This window comes from Bos indicus x Bos taurus, chromosome X (assembly GCF_003369695.1).
Source record: "Bos indicus x Bos taurus breed Angus x Brahman F1 hybrid chromosome X, Bos_hybrid_MaternalHap_v2.0, whole genome shotgun sequence".
NCBI classification, from domain to species: Eukaryota; Metazoa; Chordata; class Mammalia; order Artiodactyla; family Bovidae; genus Bos; species Bos indicus x Bos taurus.
The window spans coordinates 142097959-142110706 of NC_040105.1; the positions used below are offsets into that span (position 1 = coordinate 142097959).

At 48.5% G+C, this 12748-nt stretch overlaps 1 protein-coding gene across 7 annotated transcripts in view; it reads left to right on the forward strand.

The window, feature by feature from the left end:
* The window catches only part of SEPT6 (septin 6), a 73652-nt gene that overhangs the window by 14815 nt on the left and 46089 nt on the right, over nucleotides 1–12748 (forward strand). For all 7 annotated transcript variants that reach the window (XM_027533059.1, XM_027533060.1, XM_027533058.1 and 4 more), the window contains exons 2-3: nucleotides 1804–1918; nucleotides 11161–11356. In XM_027533059.1, the coding sequence (XP_027388860.1) occupies nucleotides 1804–1918; nucleotides 11161–11356 (311 nt within the window). The remainder of the gene's footprint in view (nucleotides 1–1803; nucleotides 1919–11160; nucleotides 11357–12748) is intronic.

A 12748-nucleotide genomic window follows, 5' to 3' on the forward strand; every position in this document is an offset into this window, starting at 1 on the left:
AAGCCCTGAGTGATGCGGGCCACTCATGAAACTCAGCTGTCTTCAGGTACCCCTCTGGGGTCCAGAATCTACCAGCCAGGACCAAGTGATGGCATATGGTTGTCTGTTGGGAATACTCTGCTGGGAGTGTGTGGGGTGGGATGTATGAGGGTAACCATCTTGCCAGATGGCAGGCACGGGCACTCGTCCTAGCTCTTCAATGACCTGGTGACACCGAGGAGAGTTAGATCCCATGCTGGGAGGAGGGCTGTCTGGGAGCCAGTGGTGACAATGCCAGCTGCTGAAGGGCTCCCCTGCCAAAGCAGTCTGTCTGTCTCAGTGCAAAAGTTTACCCTAATGGTCTGAGTCGAAAAGCAGGGCCCGTCCAGCCTGAGAGGTGCCTGCTAGCACAGCTGGTGATGCTGGGACAGGACTCCTGGCACCTCCTGTGTCCATTTTGGATTGCTCTTGGCACCTTTCTGGGTACAGAAATCTCGGTGGACTCCACCAAACAGAAAGTCTGACTCCCTTTGTAGCCCACCCCTCCTGTCTAGCTCAGCTGTCCCCCGCTTCCCCTTTCCTCTCTGCACCCCTCCCTTGGGGCCGCCGGCACTTAGCCGGCTTCTTGAGTCCAAGCAGACCCCTTCGGTCCTGCCCCCTGGCTCCTTGGAAGCCTTCCTCAGTGTGAGGTTCTCCCTGTTTTGTAGAACTGCTAACAATGAGAACCCTTGGGACCTGCAGGCAGAGCGAAGGCCCCCTGCTTTCCAGGGCTGGGAATGGCTTACCTGACCCCGATGGAGACCAGGGAACCTGGGGCAGGCTGAGGGCAGCTGTGTGTCTGGACTATCACAAAGTGTTCCATGGCATTGCCTATTGTTTGAGGGTCTGAGGGGAAGGAGAACGTCACAGTGCAGTAAGAGCTGCAGCTACAGTTGCTGGAGTGTTTATCACACTCTGTGCCCCATGCTCAGGGCTTGAAGAGCATTATCCTATCCAGTCCTCACACCAGTCCTACGAGGTAGTAACTACTACTGTCTGGTTTTACACATGCGGAGATTTCGAGAAGTTCAGTAAATTTGTCTGAGGGCAGGAGGTGGAGAATGTGGGACTCCCACTCAGACCTGCCTGATTTTTAAGCTGTATGTTGTGCCACCTTGGTTAGATCCCCAAAAGTGCCCTAGAGAGAGGAGTAATTGCTTTTTAAATTTTGATTAACTTTTTTTGGCTGCCCTGGGTCTTCGTTGCCCAGTTGTGGTCCTTGTGCTTAGTTGCCCCTTGGCATGTGGAATCTTAGTTCCCTGTCCACGGAGCAATGACTACATTGGAAGGTGGGTTCTTTAATGGTGGACCACCAGGGAAGTCCCAGAAATTGCTTTTGTGATGTTTCTTTGTCATGTTTGCTGAACACTTATATGTGTTTCAGGCTTTGTTCTAAGCTCGTTACATGTGTGTTAGCATATTGAGTCTCCCAATCACCTGTAACATAATATCGTCTCCAACAGAGTTAACCCAAGAATGGGACCCTCCGGCCCCAGTGTTCTCATCCTCTGACCCCACCCCCCCACGCCGTACAAGCTCTCTCTGTAGTTGGCTGCGTGTGAACTGTATTGACTTTCATTATGGAGCCTCAAGGATGCTGGAACCCAAGAATCCATGATTTGTAAGCTAATGGGTCATTTTGCTTTGGATCAGGAACTACTAAGGGGAGATGAGCCTGACTCCCCGAGTGTGTGTTCCTTCCTAGCACAGAGGGCACTGGGATGGGAAAAGTGTGACCCAGGTTGCTTGTAAGCACGTCCTCATTTTCTTCCGTTTCCAAATTAGGGTGAAGGTTGCCGAACGGTCCCCCTGGCTGGACATGTGGGGTTTGACAGCTTGCCTGACCAGCTGGTGAATAAGTCAGTCAGCCAGGGCTTCTGCTTCAACATCCTGTGCGTGGGTGAGTATTTCCATAGCAGGAAATTCTATTACAGAATATGGATCCTTAATGGCTGGATGTGGCTTGGCAGGTAATTAGGTTCCGTAGTGTGTCGTTCTGATCTATTTGCAAGAGTATTTTTCCCCCTCTTCTGTTATCCCTCTGCTTGTTTTGTGAGCAGCTGGCTGTAATTACACTTTTTTCTCTGCCCAGACCAGAATGTGGGGCCATCCCTTGGGGGTGGGGGGAGCTGAGCTGTGTGACACCCACTGGAAATTCTGTGAGGGAGCTGACCAGCTCTTGTCAGGTTTGTTCTGACTGTAGAGAATAAGAGCCAGGGCAGAACTGGGAGGGAGGTAACGGCTGTGGAAAGATGCCTGCTTCCCAGCTGTGGGCAGTGGGTTGGGTCTGTCTGTTTCCTCTGCAGCCGTGCTGTGCTTGGTACAGTTTGAGCCTAAGCACAGGGACCACACAGCTGTGTGACAAGTTCTTTTATTCCCTTTAAGTGTATGTGTGCCTGGATCTTTAGTCTCAAGTGTGGGAACCATGTCTTAGTCACCTCTGCTGTGCTAATCACAGCACAAAGAGAGTTCAATGATGTACATGAAATGAATGAACGAATTATCCCTGCAGGAACCACTCACTATACTTCTCAAACACTTTCCCATGTTAGCAATTTGGGTCCTTACTAGGACTCTGGGAAGTGAACAGAGCAAATGGTATTCATAGCCTCAAGGAACAGATGAAGACCAAGAAACTCCAGAGGATAAGGGACTTACCTGAGTCCACACAGGATAAGTGGTGGAGCCATGACAAGGACCCAGGTCTGCCTGACCCTTTGTTCCTCCCACTGCTTCTGTAACCGCTTCCTGCAACACCTCTTGAGAACCCAGAAGCGTTTTGGAAACTGTCACGCTCCAACCAAACACATCTGAGGAATAGCAGTTCCCTGAAATTCTTTAAGAATCTCTCTTTAGACCTTGCTGCCGTGCTGTGCTCAGTCCTGTCCAACTCTTGGCTGAGACCTTAAATAATCCCAGATTTACAAACATGATCACACCATATAATTTTCACTATACAGTACAGTAAGGCATACCTGCATATTTTCAGTGACGTACCTCAAACCTTAATGACTGTATAAATACCATAATAATGGCAGTTTTCATGCCAATTAGAACACTCAAACACTTGCTAGTTGCCTTTTCTTATTTTCGTATAGAACTTATAGGGAGTTCATTCATGTTGAGGGTCTGAACCACAACTGAATTGCATATTTTACTCTAATGTAGTCTAAAATGATGTTTTCTAACTAAGGACATTCCTTTTTATGGGACTCTTTTATTTTTTTGTCTCCATCCCTGGCACTCCTCAGATCATTTTGTAGAGGAGAATAACTGCACCCTCAAAGACAAGCAGAAAAAACAAGGCCACTTCTACATCTGGGGGACAGGTGGTCAGCTAGGCTCACTCAGTAGCGACAAGACTCACTCCCACTGTCCAGCTCTGAAGTCTATGAGATGAAAATACATGCTTCACAGATGACTTATCAGGGGCCTGAAAATCCACATCTAAGCTGTTAATTCTTCAAATGCCAAAAGTCAATCCATGGTTATGATGAAGTTCTATTAGGAGAGGGATACAAAACAAACAGCAGCTGTGGTGATCAACATCAAGATCAAATGCCATCACATCCAATATTAGCACTGCCACATCTTTCCCATCTTTGGCTGATGGCCAACTTATTTCACATAATATTTGATTACTGAAAAACTTCTGCACAAACATGATGGAGTCCCTTGGCATTCCTCCCAGAGCTCCGGATGACCTGTGCTGAAGTCTAGGGGATGAAAAGTGAAGGCCCACCCATGTCAACCTCTCAAACCAATTGCAGTTGGGTGGCTGGTACAGCTTTGGGAGAGCCTAAGTGTGGGGTAATTGGCCATTCAGAACACAGGCTCTCCTAGGGCCCAGAGAAAGAAGCAGCCAAGCTCCAGGCAAAGTGGGTGGGAGAAATAGTAAACCCCCACTCACCCAGGCAGTTACAACTGTAACTGCTTCACTGTGCACCTGCGGGGATAGAATTGCTCAACTGCCGGGGACAGACCCTCCAAGAGGAGAAGGGGAGAAAGGAGACCCTTACACCCAAGGAGTCACCCCTTCTCTTCCTCTCCCTACTGATGAAGTTTCAGGAAATGGCTGCCCTTGTAACTCCCCTTTTAGCCCTGCAGGTGCACCCCTTGCATGCACCTGCCCAGATTGGGTTAATTTCATTCCCCATCCCTGCTCCACAAAAGCCTGCAACTCATACATCCCCATCTCTGGCTGGGCTCCCAAGCCTGTCCTTGCTCTGAGAACCCACATTTTGGCCCTAAGTCACGAGTGGCTTACAGTGGCTCTTCGGCTGCCATCTCAGCCTGGCCATGGGGCGGGGTGCTGTTGCTGACTTGGCGAAGGGTCCATGGCTTGGCCGCTGAAGGTGATTGTTTCTCTCACAGAACCTTCAGTGACCATACTTTCATGCCTACTGCCTGTGCATAACGGTCAGTTTTACTCCCTTAATGATGGCTAGAAAACCATTTTGTTTGCATAGGGTATGTTTCCCCAAAGGATTTTCTTTTCTTTTCTGATCAGGCATTTTAAATAAATATTAAGTAAATGTAAAATTATGCTAACCCCAGCCTCGGTTATTAACAGAGACCTAGGATATTTTTATCACTGCTGCTAAGTTGCTTCAGCCGTGTCCAACTCTGTGCTACCCCATAGATGGCAGCCAACCAGGCTCCTCCGTCCCTGGGATTCTCCAGGCAAGAATACTGGAGTAGGTTGCCATTTCCTTCTCCAGCTTTTTTTTTTTTTTTAATCACAGCAGTGTTTATCTGGTGCTAGGCTCTGATCTGAAATTAACCCAATCTGGGCAGGTGCATGCAAGGGGTGCACCCGCAGGGCTAAAAGGGGAGTTACTAGTTACTCTGCCAGCAGCAGAGTGAGTACCCTACACGCATATGTGCACATGTGTGTGATGGAAACATGCTTCCCTGGTGGGTGGCTCAGACAGTAAAGAATCTGCCTGCAGGAGACCTGGGTTCAATCCCTGGGTCAGGAAGCTCCCCTGGAGAAGGGAATGGCTACCCACTCCAGTATGGAATTGAGAGGGAGAATTTTTATGAATCAAGAGCATAGTCTTTATGCAAGGGCCCTGATAATAATATCTACGATTATTTTTAGAGGGCCAGGCACATGGTGTGAGCATATTATGTCTCCTTTCCAACAGTTGACAATAAATACAATAATTACTGAATGGGGTGAGATTCCCCTCCCCCTCTAAAAAATCTACTAGTCCCTTAGCTTTAGAAATCACTAGGATCCCAGGATTCTAGATATAGTACAGGAAGCCTTGGAGGAACCACTTGAGTCAGCAGTGCAAACATTCGACTGGGAAGGAACCCCAAAGAGATTCAACCCTCTGAATGTGCCAGCAACAGAGAATGCCTGTGAAGAGCACAAAGGATCATAATGATAATATTTACTTTGAAGCTGCTCAGGATTCCAGGCTCAACTGGGCTATGTTGAACTTGGGGGGAAGAAAACATACAAGAGAAGCAGGATTGAGGTTCTGCAGAAGGAGGGGAAGGGCAACTAGCATTCTCTCAAGGTCAGGGGCTGATGGTTTCAGCCCACCGTCTCTGGGAGAGGCAGCTGTCCACTTGTCTAAGAAAGGCTGCCAGTGATAGTGTGCTGGTCAGCATCGAGCAGTCCACTCTCAGGAGAAACATTGCCATCTTTTATAGCATCTGCTGGTTTCCCAGCTGTCATTATTCTCACCATGCTGCTGCTGCTGCTAAGTCGCACCATAGCTGGTTTTAAACTGCCAACTTGACGTCACTGCATGCAGGCTTGGGAAGAGCTGCAGGAAACCGGGCAAGCTGGCTCCAGCACATCACTGTTTGCCAGGTCTCTGCAAGATGAGGAAGGCCTAGAGATAAGGTCACAGAGCCAGGCAGGACCCTGTCCCCGTCCATAGGCTCCCTGGGCCAACAGGAGTTCCTGGAGAGTTTCCTTTTGGACACCTCCTGGTTGAACTCAAAAACATCTCTCTTGGCTTTTTCCAACATTCGGAGCCAGAAGAGACAAGCTCCATGCGACTGAGTTCCATGCCAACAGAGATTGTGGCTGTCCTGTTCATTGCTCTATCCCCAGCTACTAAATCTGTGCCTGGCTCCTATTAGAGGCTCTAAAGATTTGTTGACTGACTGAGTGAACCAGCATATCGCACCTATTGGACACTGGAGCATATATGGGTTCCAGTGTCAGACTGCCTGCAGTCAAATGCGGGCATTGTCACATCCTACTTTTGTGACCCTGGGTCAGTTTCTTCCTCCACATTTTATAGATGAGGAAAGTGAGGTGCAGAGAGACTGAAGAGCAGGGGCAGATGCACGCAGATAGGAAGTGATTTGGTTAACTCATGGGTAAATTAAGGACAAATAGTATGGGCCTTAAGAAGCATCACTATGAATAAAGCTAGTGAAGGTGATGGAATTCCAGTTGAGCTATTTCACATCCTAGAAAATGATGCTGTGAAAGTGCTGCACTCAATATGCCAGCAAATTTGGAAAACTCAGCAGTGGCCACCGGACTGGAAAAGATCACTTTTCATTTCAATCCCTAAGAAAGGCACTGCCAAAGAATGCTCAAACTACCGCACAATTGCACTCAACTCACACGCTAGCAAAGTAATGCTCAAAATTCTCCAAGCCAGGCTTCAACAGTACATGAACTGAGAACTGACAGATGCTCAAGCTGGATTTAGAAAAGGCAGAGGAACCAAAGATCAAATTGCCAACATCTGCTGGATCATAGGAAAAGCAGCAAGAGTTCCAGAAAAGCACCTACTTCTGCTTCATTGACTATGCCAAAGCCATTGACTGTGTGGATCACAACAAACTGTGAAAATTCTTAAAGAGATGGGAATACCAGACCACCTGACCTGCTTCCTGAGAAATCTGTATGAAAGTCAAGAAGCAACAGTTAAAACCAGACACGGATCAACGGTTGGTTCAAAATTGGGAAAGGAGTTCATCAAGGCTGTATATTGTCACCCTGCTTATTTAACATATGCAGAGTACATCATGTGAAATGCCAGGCTGGATGAAGCACAAGCTGGAATCAAGATTGCCAGGAGAAATATCAACAGCCTCAGATATGCAGATGACACCACCCTTATGGCAGAAAGCAAAGAAGAACTAAAGAGCCTCTTGATGAAAGTGAACAAAGAGAGAGTGAAAAAGCTGGCTCTAAACTCAACACTCAGAAAACTAAGATCATAACATCCGGTCCCATCACTTCATGGCAAATAGATGGGGAAACGATGTAAACAGTGACAGACTTTATTTTGGGGGCTCCAAAACCACTACAGATGGTGATTGCAGCCATGAAATTAAAAGACGCTTGCTCCTTGGAAGAAAAGCTATGACCAACCTAGACAAAGTTATTAAAAAGCAGAGAGACATTACTTTGCCAATAAAGGTCTATCTAGCCAAAGCTATGGTTCTTCCAGTAGTCATGTATGGATGTGAGAGTTGGGCCATAAAGAAAGCTGAGCACCGAAGAATGGATGCTTTTGAACTGTGGTGTTGGAGAAAACTCTTGAGAGTCCCATGGACGGCAAGGAGATCCAACCAGTCAATCCTAAAGGCAATCAGTCCTGAATATTCATTGGAAGGACTGATGCTGAAGCTGAAGCTCCAATACTTTGGCCACCTGATGCAAAGAACCGACTCATTGGAAAAGACCCTGATGCTGGGAAAGATTGAAGGCAGGAGAAGGGGATGACAGAGGATGAGGTGGTTGGATGGCATCACTGACTCAATGGACATGAGTTTGAGCAAGCTCCGGAAGTGGGTGATGGACAGAGAAGCCTGGTGTGCTGCAGTCCATGGGGTCACAAAGAGTCGGCCACGACTGAGCTACTGGACTGAAACTGAATGCACAGGCTTATTTGGGGGAATACAGAGGAAAATATATGTAAGGTATTTATTTTCAGTGGTGTCCACATAAGTAGGTGCTCCCGAAGCAATAACTTTTATTATTACTACTTGAACCTGCTTGTTTTATGGAAAAAGAGACTGGAATCCAGAAAAGGGGGAAGGGCTCAGTTTAGGTGACACAGTCATTTAGTGATAACCCGCCTGGGACTCTGCATTTAATCACTTGCAACAACTGAATTGCACAAGGTACCAGAGGATGCAAACATTAATTGCAGATGAGGAAAAGGGTTAAGCTTTTCGTTGTCACAGTGGTGTTGAACTCAGGGTAGAGAGGTCAACACCAGACTATCCCAAGGAATATAGTTTGAAAAAGCAGATTTCATATTCCATGTTTTAAAATGAAATCTTGAAAAAAAAATCTAGTGTTTCCAGGTTCCTATCTACATTAAGCCAATTGAGAGGAAATCCTCTCTACTGGTGGAGATGACTTAAAAAGGGTTAAGAAAGCCTGCTGTCCACTCTTGAGGAGGGAGGAGGAGAGAGAAATTGATCCCTGGGGACTCCTCAGGTTTCCTGCTGGAATGTAACGGCCAAGTCCCCACCTTTCTGCAGGGGCGTGGAATCTGCTGACCTGATGTGAGTTAGGCTCCCCTCCCATCCTCAATGCTCAGCCCAGGACAGCATCCCAGGCTTAGGCTGGGTCTGTGCCAGCCATGGAGAGGGAGAGAGTTCCTCGCCCCCACCAGTTTCCACATTGATGGCAACCTGGGTGGGAGCACTGAGAGCAATGGGACCAGTTCTTGATTTTCTGCCCTCTTCTCGTGTTGCAATTCATCACAATTCCCTAGACACCCGCTGGGTCTTTTCTTCCAGACACTCATCATTGAGTGTCTACTTTCCACAGCCCTTTTGCCCTGGCAGGGATCCGGATGGTCATTTTCCCTGTTGCCCTGCCCTGCCCAGCCCGCCCAGCCTCCCTTTCTCCAGCTGCACAAACAGGGTGGGCCCCTCCCTCTGCTTACTGCTCCTGAGGGCTCTGTGTGAGCCTCTGCTGGGCACTCCAGGGAGTCCTAGAAGCTGCCCATGCCCTGCTCTCAGAGAAGTCTTAGGATCAGGGAGTCAGGGGCCAGCTCTGGGTGCTGGGGAGACAGGGCCTACCACGTCTCAGGCCATTCAGCAGAGAGCTCACGGAACAGGAGAAAGGGTCTGAAAGTGGGGATGTAGAGGGACGATTTATTACGCATGAACAAAGAGGGGCTAAAATGTAGCTTGAGCCTCAGTGCCCGAGGGAAGGTGAGTTAGGGGGAGGAGCCACCCTGGTTTCCCAGCTCAGAGGTGCTGGCCTCTTTACAGTGGAGCTGCGCCCCACTTAGGGCGGGGAGGCGGATGTTGTGTGCCATTGCTCCGCTAAGTCTTCCACCTCCCATGGCAGAGGCCCCTCACCTCGCCAAATTTTTCTGGGGACGCAAATACTTCTGGTGCTCTTAGGGACGGAAAGAAAGGGCCTCTTTTGAGAGAGTGTTTGCTGCTAATAGGTATAGCAGATCCTGGCTGGAAATGTGATCTGTGTGAGGAACATTTCCCTGCACCCCGGCACTCAACCGCATTAGTCAGACCTGGCTATGAAATCGGGCTGGGGGGCCGGGTAGCCAGGCTGAGTTGAATGTTCTCCTTGTTTTCCCTCTCTGTCTCACCAATCTCTCCACAAAGAGAGCGCTCAGCAGAGACAGATTTTTTTCTTAATTTATTAGTTTTTAATTGAAGGATAATTACAATGTTGTGTTAGTTTCTGCCCTACATCAGTATGGATTGGCCATAGGTATACATATGTCCCCTCCCTCTTGAGCCTCTCTCCCACCTCCCACCCCATCCCACCCCTCTAGGTTATCACAGAGCCCTGGTTTGAGTTCCCTGAGTTATACAGCGAATTCCCACTGGCCACCTATTTTACATATATTGGTATATATGTTTCCATGCTACTCTGCATTCAGCCTACCCTCTCCTTTCTGCCACTACCCACCCCCACCCCCCACCATGTCCATAAGTCTATTCCCTGTCTGTGAGAGACAAATATTTTTAAAAGCACCTCCTGTATTCATAGCTCATTATTCGGGATGAAAGAGGTTTGCAAGATGCAAAGCTAGACACACCCAGAGGGTGGAGGAGAGATGGACCATTTATGGGTTATCGGTTGAGCAGCTATAACTCCAGCCCTGGACTGCCCTGGAGACAGTGCTGTGGGTCACAAAGAGGGATGTGTCAGGCCAGGATTTGCCCAGGGCAAACCCATTCCCACCCCACCCCCGCCACTGCTCCCCATCAGGAAGACCTGTCAATTCTTACATCTCAAGGGATGGGAGCAGGGAAGGGGAGCAGAGGGGTGATGGTAGCGGGGCAGCCCAGGTCTCCAAAGCGCAGTCCTTGGCTCCTGGCAGTGGCTTAACATCCGTTGCGGCTCTTGGCTCTCAGGAATAACCTCCAAGAACCTTCACCAGTCCCCACAGCCCTGCCCCCACTCCCTAGTGTGAAAGCCAAGACTTTGAAATTCCAGTGGTTGAATTTATTAGTATCCTGAAGCCTGTTAGTTAAACAAACAAATGACTGGCTTGTTTGAAATCTGAAGGGAAGGATAATTTGTGGCCTGCTGAATTCCCTCCCCATTAGCTAAAAATGGTCTCCCCACTGGGATGTCCATCCCCTGCTGTCTGGGTCTGGCAGGGAATGGCGGGGTGGTGCTGAGAGGAGAAAATATTTATTTGAGGAGGGACTTCTGTCCCTTCTTTTAAACTTGAAGATAGCCCTTAAATTTTTCTTATCAAAGCTATACAAGTTCCTTGTAGAAAACTGGGACAATAGAGAAAAGCATAAAGAAGGAAGTGAAAACCACACACAACCCCACCACCCAGGCATGACTATTTGGTAAGAGTACACTGTATGCCCTTCCAGTCTTTTCCTAGGCATGATTCTGCCTCTCCTTCACCGCCTTTTAACACGGTTTCTTTTTCTGAGTGTAAAAACAATGCATGCTCAATTTTCAAATAGTACAAAAACATGAAGACTAAAAGGAAAATTACCCCCATTTCACTATCCTGAGATGACTACCGCTAATACGTTGCTGCAGTTCCTTAGACTCCTATTCACTTAACTGAGATCACCTAGTCCATCTAGTTCTAGGTGCTCTTCACTTAGTGTCTTACTGTGTATAGTCTCCCATGTCAGTGAATATACAACCAAAATATGCGTGAATGCATCACCATTCATTCTTTCATTTTTCAGGAGAGACAGGTTTGGGCAAGTCCACCCTCATGGACACCCTGTTCAACACCAAGTTCGAGGGGGAGCCAGCCACCCACACACAGCCAGGTGTCCAGCTCCGGTCCAATACCTATGACCTTCAAGAGAGCAACGTGGGGCTAAAGCTGACAATTGTTAGCACGGTGGGCTTCGGGGACCAGATCAACAAGGAGGACAGGTAAGGGAGGCAGTGGAGTGGAGAGGCGGGTGGGAAGCCCACGGGGAGGAGTTCACCACTAGGTTCTTGCCAAACCTCCTGTCAAATGACGCAGGCTGTCAGCAGAGAGCTCACTAGCGCCGCCTTCCGCCGGGGTTCCTGTCTATTTCAGTGCTCTACTCCACATGCTCTGCTGAAAGGAGAATGTCTTTCTCCTTCATTCAGCAAACATTTATTGAGTTCCTACCTTGTGCCAGGTACTGCCATGCTCTAACAATCTAAAGAAGAATGACCTTGTCTCTGACCTCGAGGCAGTCACAGGGAAGCTTGGTCTTAAATCAACAAGTTCCTTTGAGCATGACCTCCTCTGTAAAGGACAGGGTACAATGTTAAATGAGAACGGGAAGGAGAGAACAGTCAGCTCCACTCAGGGCAGGGTGTGGGGTGGGGAAGGGGGTGGGGAGAGGGGTGTTCAGGGAGGCCTGCACAGAGGAGGTGTGCCTGACCTGGCCTTTGAAGGGTGAATGATTTTGCTGGACAGACAAGGGAAGTTTGGAAAGGACATTCCAGGGAGGGACAACAGCTTGTATGAAGGCAAGGGCTGTGGAAGACCATGGCATACTCTAGGGGACTGCACTTGTTCTGTTTGGCTAGACCAGGGGTGAAGCTAGTGAAGGTTGTTTCAGGACCGCCACTTGCCCACGACCCTCCAAAGCCCTGGAACTAATTTCTAGTCATTGTGTTGTTTGCTCTTTCTTGGAGGGCCCTTCAAATCATATAAGCTTAGGTCCCCATGATAGCCACTCTGTCCCTGGGCTGGTGCTTGGCATGAACTGGGGGAAAAGTAAGGGGAGATGAGCCTGAAGAGGTAAGAAGGGGCCGGATCATGGAGGGGTTAATAGAATATGTGGATATGGGGCCACTGAAAAGCTCTATAAAGTAGAATGATGTGGTTGGATTGGCCTTTGAAGAAGGGGCTTTGGGATAGTATGGACATGGGCTGGAGAGCAGGAAGACCAACTAGGAGACTGTTGGACCAATTTGATGGAGGCCGGCGGTGAAACAGGGAAGAAGAGACAGTTGGGGTAACTGTTGGGTAGGTAAACTCAAGAGGACTTGGTAGAGAGGCTTGGTGTGAGGTCGGGAAGGCAAAAGAAGAACCTAGAATAAGGCTGAGATTTCTGGCTTTGGAGAGTGGACAGATGGTGTTGGCATTCAGAAAGAGGAACTCAAATTGAACCAGGTTTAAAAAGAACCAGCTCTGTTTTGGACACTGAGCTTGAGATGCCCATGGCCTGTTGGGAGAGGAGGTGCCCTTCATTGGTTGGCAGCTGAATGTGCAGGGTTTCGAGGTGAGGAAAGGGTCTGTGCTGGCAAAAGACTTGGGTTATCAAGGTAGAGGGACTGTGTTCC